The 16,860-nt window shown below is 39.7% G+C and overlaps 1 protein-coding gene across 1 annotated transcript in view; it reads left to right on the top strand.

Moving 5' to 3' along the window:
- Positions 1-16,860, top strand: part of fer1l6 (fer-1 like family member 6) — a 26,498-nt gene continuing 9,638 nt past the window's right edge. Inside the window, 28 exon segments of the mRNA XM_018660673.2 lie at positions 1-1,209; positions 1,731-1,819; positions 2,544-2,655; positions 3,446-3,500; positions 3,910-4,041; positions 4,142-4,204; positions 4,434-4,512; positions 4,621-4,777; positions 5,167-5,353; positions 6,273-6,374; positions 6,521-6,611; positions 6,838-6,955; positions 7,072-7,288; positions 7,673-7,781; positions 8,072-8,339; positions 8,869-8,989; positions 9,386-9,486; positions 10,460-10,562; positions 10,806-10,925; positions 11,056-11,208; positions 11,295-11,466; positions 11,804-11,928; positions 14,211-14,345; positions 14,459-14,608; positions 14,697-14,801; positions 14,896-14,958; positions 15,549-15,647; positions 16,130-16,355. Of these exon segments, the coding sequence (XP_018516189.1) occupies positions 1,175-1,209; positions 1,731-1,819; positions 2,544-2,655; positions 3,446-3,500; positions 3,910-4,041; positions 4,142-4,204; positions 4,434-4,512; positions 4,621-4,777; positions 5,167-5,353; positions 6,273-6,374; positions 6,521-6,611; positions 6,838-6,955; positions 7,072-7,288; positions 7,673-7,781; positions 8,072-8,339; positions 8,869-8,989; positions 9,386-9,486; positions 10,460-10,562; positions 10,806-10,925; positions 11,056-11,208; positions 11,295-11,466; positions 11,804-11,928; positions 14,211-14,345; positions 14,459-14,608; positions 14,697-14,801; positions 14,896-14,958; positions 15,549-15,647; positions 16,130-16,355 (3,487 nt within the window). The 5' untranslated portion in view covers positions 1-1,174.

Below are 16,860 nucleotides of genomic sequence, written 5' to 3' on the forward strand. Positions count from 1 at the left end.
GTTGTTTGGTTACATCAATCCAAAACAAAAAAGCTTCCCACAGATATTCAAAGTTTGTGGTTTTAGGTTCACACAGGCCTTGTGAGCCTGTGTTCAGATAGACAAAGCAAAACAGCAAAATGTAAAAAGAAAAAAAATGAAACCTCCTCATTCATTTCAATCTGACCACTGCTTTCACAGCAGAGGCTCTGGCTAAAAAAAAATGCAATATTGTATGGCAAAACAAAGAGGAAAAAAATTAAACCAACTTTTGCTGCAACCAAATTCAGCATCATCTGGCAACGCACTACATCAGGACACATTCTAACATACTGCGATAAATACACACTAATGTGCATCAAATCCATATTAATCCATGCCTGAAAATGTCCCCCAACAAATTTTTGAGAAACAAACTTATTGGTTGGTTTTAGTCTAGAATTTCATCAGACTTAAAAGTAGCTTGATATAAGCATCAGTCCACTCTCTTTTGTTCTACTAAGCATGAAAACTATAATCAGCTTCTCCTTTATGCTTTATGTTGAGATTTCTTGTTGAAGGAGAGTGTTTTAATGTTATTGTGTGACTATCATCACTCTCACATGTAAAACTGAACTAACAAAGGGAACACTTCTCATCATCTCATGAGAATATTCTGACAGTGAAAGCAGCATTAGAAAACAGTGGAGCAAGGAGGGCAGGTCCCTTCACCTAAACCACAAACTAACACAACACTCTAAAGAAAATGAGCCACTGGAACCACAGCTAGTTAAACATAGAGAGAGATAGGATGAAAATATTTTCGTTAGAACAAGGAGGAAGGAGCTGACCTGGACAGTCAGGTGTAATCTACGAGTGCAGAGATATTTAAAGCTCAGACTGGATCGAGTTCATTTATTTGTGCATGAGGAGGCAGCTGGAGACAGTGAGGTTATTTGTGAGGTCAATTTGAAGGATGTTTGGATAACTCTTTATTTACTGTACAGTTACGTCTTATTCTCAGCAGAGAAATAAGGTAAAAAAAAAAAAAAAAAAAAAAAAACATCTAACATCCTTAATCACTCAGTGGCAGAAAAGCAGAAAAACAACCAGATGTGATTCGTTGAGGCGGAAGTTTAGTTTTCTGTTGCAAAGTGAAGTCCAACTTCCTGGTGACTGTTAGTAGAAAAAGAAAACTTCTCTGGACTTCAACAGAATGGATCCTTTTGAGAGTCCTGCAACCGAGCGACGGTGAGCAGTTTAAAGTATTGTTTTGTTGCTGTTGACAACTTAAAATGACATCTGTGTCACATTTATCAGTCTTATTTTTGCAGTTAGGGACATATATATATTTATATATATACACACACAAATATCAACAACATATATATCTATATATATATATACACTGTATATATATACACAGTATATATATATATATAATAAGCTGATGATGGAGAATGGCAATATAATGTTGTGTGCTGTTTGATTTGTTATTTTATGGAAAACAACAAATGCATTGTAATCATGCTAAATACTTGGCCTCAGTCAGTGACTGACTGAAGTCACTGACTCACCATCATCAGACACTTGGTATCTTCCCTGGTAATGGACTGTAGTGTAGCTATCTTCACCTCTTGTTTTTTTTTTTTTTTTTGGAGGGGGAATAATAATCAATGATTGAGGCTGGGTGACTGACCCAGTATGGGTGTTTAAACCCTTAAACACCCTTAAGTTTTGACTAACTGAAATTGTTCTTCTTCTGTGAGCAGAAAGGCTAAGACGATGTTTGGCCTGAAAGTGAAGAAAAAGAAGAAGAAAGTCAACACAGACCTGGTTCTGGCAAACAAAGGAGCTGTGGGTAAGGCCTGGAAAGCAAACACACACACACACACACGCACACACACACACACACACACACATACATACACACAAAATCTCACAATCTTGGCTGTATTCACTGTGTACAATAGAGTAATTATCCCTGTGGGTGAGACTTACCCTTGTCAAACAGTCACATGTTTGATACTGGACTGAGAGTGTATATAGTCACAGTCATTATGGGTAATTTAGGTTTTCAGGGACAACACAGAACATAATTCATCACAGGATGTAATTGTCTGTTTACTTTGTGTGCTAATACAGTAAAGGTCTGCTGTTCAGATGGTCCCTTGGTTTGAATTGTTTCTGCACCCAACAAGATGCAGGAGCAGGTTTAATCTGACATGAACATCTGCATATTACTGAATATTCCAAAATAATTTGAGTAATTAATAATCACAACACTTTTTCAACTTAAAAAAAAATGGGGATTCCAAATCCACCCCTTTGTTTTATGTTACTGTTAGTAGTGCTACTCACCTTTTAAGGGATGGCTGAAAGCCAGATTTCTCACTGTTTGTAGAATTTCTTATCCGGAACAGCACAACCTTGTTGACCTTTTCTAGTAACAGGAAGCTCAAACAGTAAATTTAGATAGGCCTTTGGGATTGCTCCTGTCAGACTTTATTTATTTATACATAAAATAAGGTCAGTGCAAAATAAGGTCAGTCCATGTGTGTGCATTTCTGTACTTATGTCTGTAGACAGTGAGACAGAGGCACCCTCAGAAGCGTCTCCCCTGCTGGAGGGAGAAAACACTGAAGATCAACCAGGAACCTCTGCAGTCAGAACCAGAGTAATACCAAACAACAAGAGGTATGGAATATTGTCACACACTGTATAACAGCTGCATACAGTATTAAGTTATTTTTTAAATTAAGTATATCTAATCTCTCCTGAAGCATTATGTATTCATGCCTCTGCAGTTGACAGAAATGGCTCATCCAAATTTATTGACAAAAATCATTAAATAAACCTGATGTTTGGAATGGTAAATCCCATCAGTTTTGGGTCCCACCTGACAGCATGAAAGATCCCGGTGCCCTTGAATCATCACCTTAGACAGTGATCGTAACACACTTCATTCAGAAAAGAATATAACATATCCTGTGATCTAGAATTGCCCAAACAGATTAAACTGCATTAACTTTGAAATAAAATAAAATCAAAAGGGAAAGTGGTCATTCTAAATATTCCTTTTTAATACATACTGTTGTGATGGGAACTTAAGGTTAATTTGCCAAATGATGTAAGTGTTTGTCCTTATTTATTTATTCTTTTGTTTGCAAGATATCAAATGGATCCTATTACTTGTTATTGGTCGAATATATATTGCTGCCATTTTTCATATTAAATTCAGTTGCTTCTTCAACACCATCATGTGATAGATTCCTCATCATAATGTCTTCATCTTGGTAGTTTTAAAGCATTTGAGTTTTGTGTCTGTTGGTGGTTTGATGACTAATGACAGAAGACAGTTTTTTATATTTGCAACACTTATCATAAATATCTGTGTATTATTATAACTTTTATATGCATATACCTCTGTATTACTCTGTATTACTCTGCTTGATGATGACTGACCTGTACAGTAAAACTTTCACAGGTCCAAATTGAATACTCACATCCAAGACAGTGAAGGGAAACCACAGAGCTTCCAGGTAACACAGCAACTGAACATACAGTTATGGACCAAGTTTGGGTTATATATTACTCTAAATGAAGATGTAAATACATGCACTCTCAACAGTAAAAATTGTAAGCGAGAAATATATAAATAAAATGGGAAACCAGGAAGAAACAATTAAATAACTGACCATTTTACTGCTTAAGACAGAAAAGACCAAATAGTATGCTTTTATAATTTAGTGAGTTGAAAATTAAACTTTCAAATATTTTCATCTAGAGAAAAATATGCAAAATATGACAGTACCAATCCAATACAGAAGATCTGCTTTGTAGCATGAGACATATGTCACTAATATGTGACAAGTATAGTTTATTAGACATAATTGGACCTAATCCTTCTCACGAGTGCAGTGTTTGTTTGTTTTGTTCTTTGTCTCATAGATTGCCATTAACATCACAGAGGCCAGACAGCTAGTGGGGGAAAACATTGACCCCAGTGTTGTGATTGAGATCGGTGATGAGAAGAAACAGACATCGGTCAAAGAAGGAACCAATGCTCCCTTTTACAATGAGGTCAGGTTAAATTAGGATGACCTAACGACTCAACAAATTGTCTTACTGTAGAAGTGTGTGTGAATTTCCTAACTGTCCTCCCCCCTCCTCTTTTCATTAGTATTTCGTGTTTGACTTCTTTGCCCATAAAACGGTCTTCTTCGACAAAGTTATCAAGCTTACTGTGAGTACTAAGGGTAAATAAGAGTAGTGTTTCAAAAATGGTTGTTACTGACAGGTTTTTTAGAATCTGTCAGTATCTTTGTTTTAGCTTGACTTCAGGTGTACCTTATGTCTGTACTTCCATGGTCTTTGTGTGCTTGCAGAACCATTGATCTTTGGGTCATTAGGTTTTCAAGTGCCCTATTATGTTCGAGGTTGTGATCTGTCTTTGTGCCTGTTTTTCTCTCGAGGTGATGCACTCTAAGATGCTGAGGAGTTTCTGTATTGGCTCCTTTAAGCTGGATGTGTGGACAGTCTACAAACAGCCAGGTAACAACATGCTAATGACCATGTACACGCTGGTGGCCAGTAATTGCTCTTGAGCACATTTTGGGGTGGTGGTTTGCCTACAGGCCTGTCTCTTCCTTGCTTTCTCAGGTCACCAGTTTATCAATAAGTGGGCAATGCTGACTAATCCCGGTGACATTAGCACTGGGGTCAAAGGTTATGTCAAGTGTGACATCAGCGTCTCAGCAAAGGGAGATAACATGCAACCAGGTCCAAAAGCGAGTGATGCTGAAGAGCAGATAGACAAGTATGACACCTATCTTTTTTCTAAATATTGGTTTGGGGTATCCTTACCTTATCTAGTTAGGAACTGTTGCAAGACCTAACATGTTTACAGTCATTGTGCAGTAATGTGTTTTGACTTGTAATTTTATTTTTTGACACTGGCCAATCAATCCTCTGTCTCTAGGAAGCACATACATTTTCTTTTGTGCCTTTTAGTCGATTTTTTTGTACTTTTTAGAGGATGAATTGTAATTATTTGTAGAAACCCAAGTTTGATGTCTTATTATTTGATATAATGAATTTGCAAGGCTCAAGTTGTTCATGACAAACCTGGTTGTTAAAAGGCTTTATTAATCAGATTGGACTGGGATGTAATATATTTGTGTGTTGCTGTGATGTCCTTTTCCTCAGGAACCTCCTGATACCAGAAGGTTTTCCTGCTGAACGACCCTGGGCTCGTTTCTTTGTCAAGGTGTATCGAGCTGAAGGCCTTCCCAGGAACAACTCCAGCATCATGGCCAATGTCACCAAGGCCTTCATAGGAGACAACACAGCACTCATAGACCCATATGTAGTGGTCAGCTTCTTCAAAAAAGTGGTGGGTTGATTAACAACTACTGTACAGTGATTTGTTTGTATTGTACATTCATTTAAAATGTAGGTTTAAAATATGTTTTTTATTTTATTGTAAAATAAAAAGGTCTTGTTGATGTGATTATTAACTAAAATAGTGGTTTAAGGAACAGTTTCAAAAAGCTGAAAAAGTTCAAATTCAAAGTTTAAACGGTGATTGATAAGTTTGTGGCCTAAGGTAGGAGATGAGTTAAACAGCTCTCATTACATACATGTGCAGGTCAGCTCTTTGAGTGATTATGAAGAAAGGTTGAAGTTAATAACTTTTGTGATATTTCTGTTTTGGGTCATTGCAAATTTCAAGTCAGCAATGTCTGAGAAAACAGATAACATCAGCCTTTGTGTAGTCATCTGCAAATGTGGATTTGAACTTATCCAACACCCACCCTGTTCATCTGATTTGACACCCTTAGACCTCTACCTCTTTCCCAAGGAACTCAGTGGTCGCTATTTTGACTTGCAATTTTCAATTACCACAAAGAGAAATAACACAAAATGTGTTATCTTTATCTTCTAATTTTCTGCATAACCAACCAAGGGCTGAACTGCATGTGCATGTATTGAGAGCTATTTAACTCATCTTCTTCTACTTATCTGGACAGAAATCTAAATTAAACATGGTTCATGGTTTTAGGGATGTCAGTTAAAATTGAGGGAAGGTGTACAGTATATAAACACGTCCTCAAAGTACTGGAAGAAACCGTATCATTACTGCATAGTCCTGAAGAAAAATTAACTACTAGTTAACTAAACCTGTTCAATTTTGATGATGCTTTACTCTTCTTTGAAATATTAGCTTCTAGGGCTGCTGGTGCTTGAAACGATAATATGGTTTTGAACTCAGTGTAAGTCTAAAGTCTAAGTCTCCTTACCTCACCTCTCAGGGTCGCACATCCACTCAAAAGTCCACAGCAGACCCAGTGTGGAACGAGCAGATTGTCTTCACAGAGATGTTTCCTCCTCTGTGTCAGAGACTGAAGATCCAGGTCTGAATGTTATTATGTGGCTCAGACATGACTGACTCGCTGCAATTTTATCAAAAATTACACTCAAAAATACATTATTTTTAAATGTATAATTACATTATATATCATACAAATGTTACAGGATTCTGGATTGTCTCTCCTCATAGGTCTGGGATGAGGGAAGCATGAATGATGTTGCCATAGGAACCCACTACTTTGACCTGAGACGTGTCTCCAACGAACAGGATGGTGATAGAGGTGAGGGGAGATGAAGGGAGGGATGGAGATGGAGAAGGAGAAAAAAATAATGACGGAAAGGAAGGTGAGAAGAAAGGAGAAAAAGTTTAGGGAGAAGAGAATTACATGGAGGAGAATGAGGAAGGAAACAAGGCAGGAATCATACTGTTGGAATTGTATTGTGGTGATTGTCATTTGATCTTCATATTCACTCTCTATGATATTCCCTCTTTCTCTCTTTCTCCAGGGTTTTTACCAACTTTTGGTCCTGCTTGGATCAACCTGTATGGCTCTGCCCGAAACTTTTCACTTGGTGATGACACAGTGGAGCTTAATGAGGGCATCGGAGAGGGTGTGTCATACAGGTCAATGTTAAAAGATGATGATTATTCAAAAAATATATTATGACAGAAATGTATAGATTAATAATTAGTCAATGACTAACCAACAACAACATCTGTCCAAACCTTGGTGGTGTTAGGGGGCGGGTCTACATGGAGCTGGCAGTGGAGATCCTATCAGGAGGCGCGGGTGCAGAGTCCAAACTCAGCAAAATGATCAAGCCCACGAAAGATGTTAAAGCAGGAAAAGCTGGAGGGAAGGATGGTAAGACTGCTGCAGGAGGAGCACCACCGGAGGATGATGACAAAGGGAAAAATGTTGCAGCAGAGGTCCTGCCCGTGGAATCTCCTCCTGTGGTAAGAAAGAAAGTGTTCTTATTTTAAAAAGAATAATACCCTCAGTGTTCCCAACATAGAAACACAGTGTAGTAAATTAATAATACGGTATGGTTAGGTCACACAGGTCCCATTAGTGGTGTAGTGATTCTGAAACTAAGATTGTCCACATCCACAATATCATATTGTGATACGGGAAGACAGAACCTGCTAGTTTAATTTGCTCAAGATGAATAATAACCACGAGACTGCAAACCCCTAGGGCACATTCAAGTCAGCAGTTTGGGAACATTTCAGATCCCAAAGTCTGAACCGAACTGTGGATTTGGAGAATTGTTACACCCCTAGTACCCATGAGTCATAGTCTAGGAGACTAGTTAAATGAATAAATGTTTCTGTGTCCAGCTGAATGCTGACAACAACGAGAGCTTCCTGCTGTTTGGAGCGTTGTTTGAAGCCACCATGATTGACAGAAAGATTGGTGACAGACCAATCAGCATTGAGTTTTCCCTGGGTGAGTAACCAAATCTGCTATGTTGTTTTTAGTGGAAAATCCTCACACATTAAAGTAATCAAATACAACAGTCACATAACAGTTACAACAGTCCTTTGAGGAGCTAATAACGTATGTGTTGATGCAACTCTTGTTATGTTTTGACTAGTTTGTCTTGTTATTCTGTTGAAAATCACAGCTGAGTAGGTTTAATTCCTAAAACTGTGACATTTGTTGGCAATGGTTTGTTTTTCTGTTTGGTATTTATGTGGCTGGTGATACATCTTCTATGTTTGTTTCCTCCCCCACAGGCAACTTTGGTAATGTCCTAGAGTCTACAGGCCAGGGACAGGGCCAGGGCCAGCCTAGCATCAGTGTCACTGTCAGTCCTGCTCCAAGGAGAAGAGGGCTTGACGTCCCAGACACCAGTGACAGCTTCGGCGGCCCCTCTCTGAGCACCTCCCCTTCCTCCCCGTCTTCCCCCCTCCTACCCAGAGCTTCTCAGGACACTGCTTCGACTTCTGCCTCCAACAAGTCCACCACACCTCCACAGAAACCGCTCATCACTGAAGGAAACAGGTTTAGTCACATCACAGCATTTAATAAAAGAGATGAGATGACTATTGCCATGAAAGCAAATCTAGATTTTAAATCCTCTAACCCAGTTCTTGAATTGGCCAATTGGTATCAGTGTGTCAAGTTTCAGTCTACTTAGTACTTGATTCCAGACAAGCGGGATGTGTAATATCTGAGGGCTGTTTTTTCCAAGATTAATATTTACAGCAGGACCATATAGTGTCACCAGTCCGTACAACAAATATTAAACAATGTATTGGGCACAGGAGTGATGATAAAATAAGGAAGTAATTTCTGAAGTAGTCCTTTATAAATAAGTAGACCTTGCCTAATTGAGATGGCAAGCCCACCTTCTGATACAAGTCACAATGATGGGTGCCATATGACACGTAAGTAATAACTAACTGAGTGATAGATAGCATCCAGATGTTTAAGACTGCTAATGGAAGCATGTCTATAAATAACCATGATCTAATAGAGAGAAAAAAAAGTCACTTACAATACATATATATTTCTGTGTGTGTACATTTAGGCACTACATGTATCTACCCCTGGAGAATCAGAAGCCATGTATTAATGTGCTGAGTCAGTGGGAGGACAGAACTTATCGACTCTACAACTCCAATATGCTGGAGAATATAGCTGTTCTGTTTGTATGTGCACACACACACACACACACACACACACACACACAATCTCATGACATGTTATTTTCTCTCTTTTATTTTTGTCAGAATATCAGCAACATTAACATAACATGTTCTCTTGCTCCTTTATGGAAATTTTAAAAATTTTTGGATGCCTCAGCTGATTCAGACCACATCACCGCTGGTCTGATTTGACAATACAATGGGGCTGTGCATCTTCACTGTGTGTTTAAGACATTAGTGACCTGCCTGATGTAGTTGTTGCAGTCAGAATTACAAACTCTGAAAGAAGCTACAGTGTCTGCTTGACCAGTGGTGTCATTTTTATAAACCGGTTTGTGAAGGATGTGGCTATCAAAATCCACGGCAGTCCTAATGAGGAAAACATTTCCTTTCTTTCAGGAGGATGGTGTTGCCAGTGCAGAGGAGCAACACAAGAGGGCAGATCCTGGGGCGGAGGATACACTCAAAACCACTGTGAGAGAGTTCTGTATGGATGCCAGGTATTCAGACAACCTAATCCAAGCATGATAACACCTTGGTGGCTATTGTTTCTTCATAAAAAATCAACTCTAGAAGATAAATGATAACCATGAGTCTTTCATTGCAGTATGCATGTACATACAAGCTTCTCATTGCTCCACTGAGAGAAAGCACTGTTCATTGTGTCATTACTGAGAAACTTAAAAGTCCAAATTCAATTGAATTCAATTTTATTTATATAGCGCCGAATCACAACAAAAGTCATCTCAGGGCACTTTTCATATAGAGCAGGTCTAGGCCATACTCTGGGGTTGGGGGTGGAGGATAGCGACAGAAGACCATAGCATAACACGGATTTCATGTAAAAAAATCTAAAGTGATACCAATAATACAGCAGTAGTAATGATAGTAGTGATGATTAAAGAAGTAATTGCAAAAGTAGCAACAATACTAGAAGCAGCATCACTAATTTCTAATTCTAGCAGCAGGTGTTGAGCAGGGTTGTAGGAGCAGCAGAAGGCTTGTCATCACAGATCAGACTCTACAGCTCCAGAGGCAGAATTACCTGCAGAAAGAGACAGAAGATAATACTGCATCAACCTTTGCAACATAATCATATAACCAACAGCAGGAGTAAGGAGTTGGTCCAAGGCAGAACTTGTGTTTACTAATATATTCAGTAGCTCTTGTGTGTCTAAGATCTCTCTGGATAGTATTTTGACACTTAGAGGTGTTGAAATCCTGTTGAAACAGAGGCAGTTGATATCTGATATTTTTCCAGACAAAAAGCCATTGATCAGTTATTTTAATCATGTTTTATTTTGCCCTTCTCAATGTTAATCTCCCGACACTGTGTAAAACCAAATGTGATGTAACACGTCTGATTCCGAGTCCCTCCCCTATTCAGCAGAGACAAGGCAAACCTTCTCTAGTTCATCATGTACCTGCATCTATCATCATGTACCTGTGTTAAATGTGTGTTATTTTCTACAGGAGTTTCATAGCAGCAGCAGAGGCCAAGTTGAAAGCAGAGCTAAAGTCCAGTTACCTGACACAACTGGATAAGAAACGCCTTACCCTGTGTACACAGGAGCTGGTGGGAAAATCTGAGATACACACACACATTTGCACACACACACACACACAAACACACTGAAAACATTTATTTATAGTTATAATATGTAGCTTTCCTACATTAAAATTTCTAAAAACAACTAGACCCATCTTATATATTTTATTACATTGTGTACTACAACCATCTAGCCCTCCATCCATGTGTTACTTCAATCTTAAGATGTGCAAAAATCACACATTACAACAATGTGTGTGTGTGTTGCAGGAGAGTGTGATTGGGGATGCCCAGTCCTTGTTAGAGAGGAAGAAGAAAGCTGGTGGTGTGAAAGAAATGCTGCAGGATGCAATAAAACTCACACACAGAATACGCTTTCTTGTGGAGGAGGTACGGCACTCACCCTGTATGTGTGTGTTTCGTGTACATCCTGTGTGTAAGACTGCCCATACAGTTTACAGTATTCACTTTCTACATCCTTACTTTACTTCTCACTTATGCATGCCCTCTCACCCTGCAGCCCCAGCACACAATACCAGATGTGTTTGTGTGGTTGCTAAGCCATAACAAGCGCATTGCGTATGCTCGGGTTCGAGCCAGAGACCTGCTGTTCTCTAGCAGCCAGGAGACCAGAGGAATCCACTGTGGCAAGATAATAACACTGTTTCTGAGGGTAAACACACACAGAGAACTTAAAATGTATTTTTCAAAATATGAAGGCTGGCAGAGAAAAAAAATATATGTGCGTCTTTGTTGCAGCCTCCAGGGAAGCGTGTTGCAGGCTTATCAGTCCAAGCAAAGCTAGATGTGTATCTGTGGCTTGGAACCTGTTTAGACTCTGGCTCTATGTTGGACGACTTGCCTGCAGGATTCACTCCGGCCTCAGGGGGAGTTGATGCCAGCAACCCTCCAGCATACCTTGTCTCCGCAGGTATGAAAGAAACTGACTATTAAAATTTATTTTTCTATCTCTATGTATCTCTATGGTTACTTTTGTCTTTGAAATGTATAGGGTTTTGGGCTCACATATCAGCCAACACTGAAGGACAATGTTATGAAAATAATTTCTAACTTCTGGGTTTATGATAATCTATCTTTAGCATCTCTTACTTAGTTGTTCAGATACAATTTACAGGAAAAAGGTGATCAGTGACATCACAATTATATGCAGAAAACTTTGGCTATATCAGATACCTCTTTTTTTGGCGAACAAAGCCTTGAAACTCACTGCAAACTACATTTCCTATTTCATCTATGTGTGTCTCCAGAGCAGCATCAGTTCCAGCTGAGGTGCCACATGTATCAGGCTCGTGGTCTGATCGCTGCCGACAACTCCGGCCTCTCTGATCCTTTCGCACGTGTTACCTACCTGTCACACAGCCAAACCACCAATGTAAGTGTGTTTGTGTTAGAAGGGTTCAGTACATGTGCAAACGAAAGTGGACTGACAATACTGAATCACCACTGTCACAGACCGGTAGATTTTAGCTGCTGAGCTCCCCTCACTGGTCACTGCGAGTGCTTCAGCCCAGCTGACAGTACAATACTTCCTTGTTAAAACCATATTAAAAGATTGCAAACCCACAGAAACAGCATTATATATTATAAATAGTATAAGTATAACTATATTATAAATAATAGGTCTCTGAGCTGTTACTTTATGTACAGTGCTTGTGTAGGCCTAGTTTTATGATGAAATGGATGTAGCTTTGGGCACAGAGACTGAAAGTACTCCTGACATGAAGAAGCTCAGAACTCACTTACTCTTAAGTTTTTTCATATAAACTGAAATTCGTTTGAGCAGTGATGCGGTCACTTACTTATGTACATTTGAGCGCTGATGTGGCTGTTTACCTTGGAAAAAGTATGAAAAAGCGAACAAACTGCATAATCAGTGAATATGAATCTTTGAACTGAACAAAATGATTTGAATCAGCAAGGTGATTTGTGATGTCCATCTCTGGCACAGTGAGTGTTTTCCTTATGTGGGATACCATTCATCTAGCTCAGTGGTTCCCAAAATTGGGTTGGGTCCCTACGAGGGGTCAATAAAAAAATAACATGTAAAAATGATTTGACATAGCATATTTTACCCATAATTGTTATATAAAAAATAGCTGAATTAAAATAAAACCATGCAAATAAAAAATATGTCCTCAACCTTCCGATTTTCTTTGTCCGCACGTGACCCCTGAGGTGATTACAACAGATTAACGACAGCATCTTTTGCAGCAGGTCAATTTACAGCAACACAGGAAACACTGCACATGCCTGCAAAGGTTTTCAGAAGCTCAAGAACTGCAGATTGAGAAGTTTGAGGTAGCTTTGGGGGGTTGAAAAGTTTGTTAACTCCTGATCTTGCTACCCATTCTAGAAGTACAGTGGAGTTTGTGCCTTTCATGTAATCCATTGCAATCATAAATGCAGTAGAACATGCAGCATTTAACAAAATCCCATTTCCATAACTCTAGATTCTTCTGCCACTGCCAATATTTGCTTCAGTGCACAGTGACGTAGTATTTTACATGTTTTACAAGCTGTGCCTCCATTCGTGGACACAAACAGGTGACCTGAGTTGGTGCTGTCAAGCAGAGGCCTGTACTGCGAAGGGAGTTTAACCTACTCTGATTTAACTCGGGGTTATTAAGGAAAGTCGGGGTTGACTGCCTCGATCTGTGTTAGACGGTACTACGACGGTGGTTCAGATATACTTGAGTCGGTGTTAACTTAATCAGAGTTAGTGCGTCTGCATAAAACCGGCGTGCACCGTATCTCTCAGATCAGCGCACGTTAATTCTGTCAGTTTGTGAGTAATTTAAAGAGACTCTAACGACAAAATGTAAAACTGCGGCTGCCAACAAAGACGGGGAGACTTCCCTGGGTTCTTGATCTGTAATATGAGATGTAAGGACACGGAACATATGTAATGATTTTTCGGATACTTGGATTACAGTCAACATGTGGGTCACATGTCTGAGAATGAGCTGTTACTGTTAATGATGTTCTGCCTGGAACACTCAGGCTGCATATGTATGAATGTAAAGCTGTTATGTTCAGTATGAACTTCATGTTAATAGTATTTCAGCCTCAGTGGAAACTGAACCTGGATCAAATAGAAACATTCCATAAAGTGCTACACATTCATATTTTCCATCATTAATACTGCATGTTTTGGTCTGTAGTCTACAATTACAACAGCCTGTCGCATTATATTGTCTTTCAGGACAAAATTAAAAAAAAAAAAATATATATATATATATATATATTAGTCCACATACCGCTACCATCCACTACTTTTTTGGGGGGAGGCGTCTTTAGACAACCCCTGTCCTGCAGAGTCAGCCTCTCTTAGTCGTTGTGCCAATATTGATTGGTTGCTCCACCTGTGGGGCGGTACTTAGGTAGAAGTAACACCGGTAACACCGAGTTAATCACGAACATAAACTGCTCGGAGCAGTTTACAGTTTAGAGACGCAGCGAAAATTACCATGGCAGCAGACCCCGGGTAAAACCTATCCACCTTTCGTAGTACAGGTTAATCAGTAAGTTACACCTGACGTCACCAAGTTACCCTGATAAGCCAGTAACCTCACTTCGTAGTACAGGCCTCAGGTGTGATTTGTTTATTTGCGTCTTCACGTTGTGTGTGTGAATGTGTGTGTATGCTATTGTCAGATTATCAGTCAGACTCTCAGTCCTACATGGAATCAATGTTTGCCCATGAGCCGCCTGCTGCTGAGTGGAGATCTGCAGCACATCCAAAAGGAGCCGCCACGCATCATCATTGAGGTCTACGATGATGACGCACTGGTAACTGCTATTTAGATAGATAGATCATGGTTTAATCACTGTTTTAGTTAGTCTGCTGCTTGCTGCTAACTCTCTGAATTCTTGACCCCCACCATGTCCCCCACCATGTGCAGGGCAAGGCAGAGTATCTAGGAGCCACAGTAGCAGTGCCTGAGGTTCGGTTGTCCTCTGAGGCCTACACACCTCCAATGCTACAATACAGCCCGCTGCACTGCGGCAGCCAGCCAGGAGGAGACCTGTTGGCTGCATTTGAACTGCTGCAGGTCGGTCACACAGTTTTCCTGTTTCCTAACCATTCAGTTATGCAGGATGCAGAATAAAACTGATGAAGTGTCATTGCGATGATTGTAGATCCCAGAGTCTGGAGACCAGGATCTGCCGCCGTTAGAGGAACAGGAAGGCATCTATACGGTTCCTGCCAACATCAGACCTGTTCTCAGCACCTACAGGCTAGAGGTCTGGCCACCTGCATTAGCGGGATGACACTGTTTATGGTCTGGTGTAAAAGATAAAGCTGGCAATATTATATTTGTCTTTTTCATTCCATTAGGTGTTATTCTGGGGTCTGAGGGAGCTAAAGAAAGTTCAGTTCCTGTCTGTTGATCGCCCACAGGTACATAACCACAAGTGACATGAACAAGCTCTGTCCGATCCGAATTCTTCTAATTCCTTGAGAGTCCATATTTTAAGATGTGACCTAATGGATCACTATGGCTACCGAGTGTGCATTTCATCTGTCCTTTGACCCTAATTTGGTCTGTTGGAATAGCACGACTGTTGATGGAGGCCCATATCTATTTATCAGTTTTTTGGGTTACCTAGTGGTACAACATCTTTGTATATGTGTTATGTTGTGCTCCTTTGACTGGAGAACTAAAACATAGTATTAATGTTATTTACATATACCGAAATAACAGATCCTAAATTTGCCTCAAGGGGCTTCATAATTTGTCTAACATATGACATACAGTCACCTAAAAAACACGTAACAGGGAAAGTGCAACAGAGGAGGGATCCCTCGTAGTGATGAGTTGGTTTTAACTGTAAACAAGCATTCCTTGTCTACCCGATGTATGCCATTTTAAATGACACTGTTTTTCCCTTTTTAACAAAAGCACAATTACTATTAGACTGTCAAGACAGAGATTATGAAAAACAGACATTCAACTAATTAAATAATTAACTAATTCTCTCATTCCCTAGGTCTTTATAGAGTGTGCAGGTAAAACTTTGCGCTCTTCCGTCATTCAGAAGTACAAGTCCAACCCAAACTTCACCATTCTGGTTGATGCCATAGAGCTGGTAAGACAAACACATTTTATTATAACACAGACCTTGTCAAAACATCCTGAATACAAAAAACTCTATCTATCTATCTATCAGGTCTTTCTGGAAGCCAAAGCAGTTTGAGATATATACAGTATACTATGTTGACAAAAGTATGTGGACGCCACCTCCCTTCATACAGTGATATTTTAGATAAATGTGAATTTGTGGCAACAGTTTTGGCAATGACATGACAAAGCCAGGCCTATTAAGAACTAGTTTCACAATCTTGTGAAGGGTGGAGGCAGTTACGGCAGCAAATTAATATTAAAATACTTTGGAATGAGATGTTCAGTAATCATATGGGTATAATGTTCAAGTGTCCACCTACTTTTTGCCATGTCTTCTGTTATATAAAGAGTTAGACTGGGAGATCAATACATTTATTGGATAATTAATGGGGAACCCTGAAAAAACCCTTTAACATAACATTTCTACTCTGTTTTATTATCCTGTAGGAGTTGCCAGAGAATGAACACCTCCATCCTCCTCTCAGTATCACTGTAGTTGATTGGCGGGCCTTCGGCCGGAGCACACTCGTTGGAAACCACATCATCAACAACCTCAAGGCCTTCAAATACATTCCACCTCCAGCCCTGCCGGCTCCCATACAGACACACAAGCCTCCCGAAGTCACCTTTACCCCTGGACCCGCATTGACACCAGAGCCACAAAGCACTGAGGGTAAGAACAGTGTGTGGCCAGCACACAGATATTAATGTGCTGGAGTCACTGACCGCAGAGGAGCTGCCCAGGCATTTTATTGTTTCACCATGCAGTAGATCTGTGAGAATGAGTGCAATGATGTGACAGATGCAGATGCATCTGATAAGGTCAACAGCAGCTACATTCACGAGTTAAAAACAGTGGTAAAAGAAACTCCACTGGGCCCTCTAATCACCCTTTGAGCTTAAAGGATTAAAAACTATGAGATTTTTACCCAGGAACTTATTTTCCCACATTTTTGGGTGTAAATGATTGACAGCTGCTTCAATGTATGCCAACTGGACAATTGTCAGTGTCAAAATGCATCCACTAAAGTGCCTGTTTTAACCACTGACCCGCTCAGATTGTTATTTTAAGTGACTTTATAGATAAAATTCCTACAGAGACAGACCTTTTTCTTAAAGGGTGAGATCTTTTTGTTTAACTCGAAACAGCCGTTATCGCTACCAGACTCCATTGGAAA

Source organism: Lates calcarifer, linkage group LG1, assembly GCF_001640805.2.
Source record: "Lates calcarifer isolate ASB-BC8 linkage group LG1, TLL_Latcal_v3, whole genome shotgun sequence".
NCBI lineage: Eukaryota > Metazoa > Chordata > Actinopteri > Centropomidae > Lates > Lates calcarifer.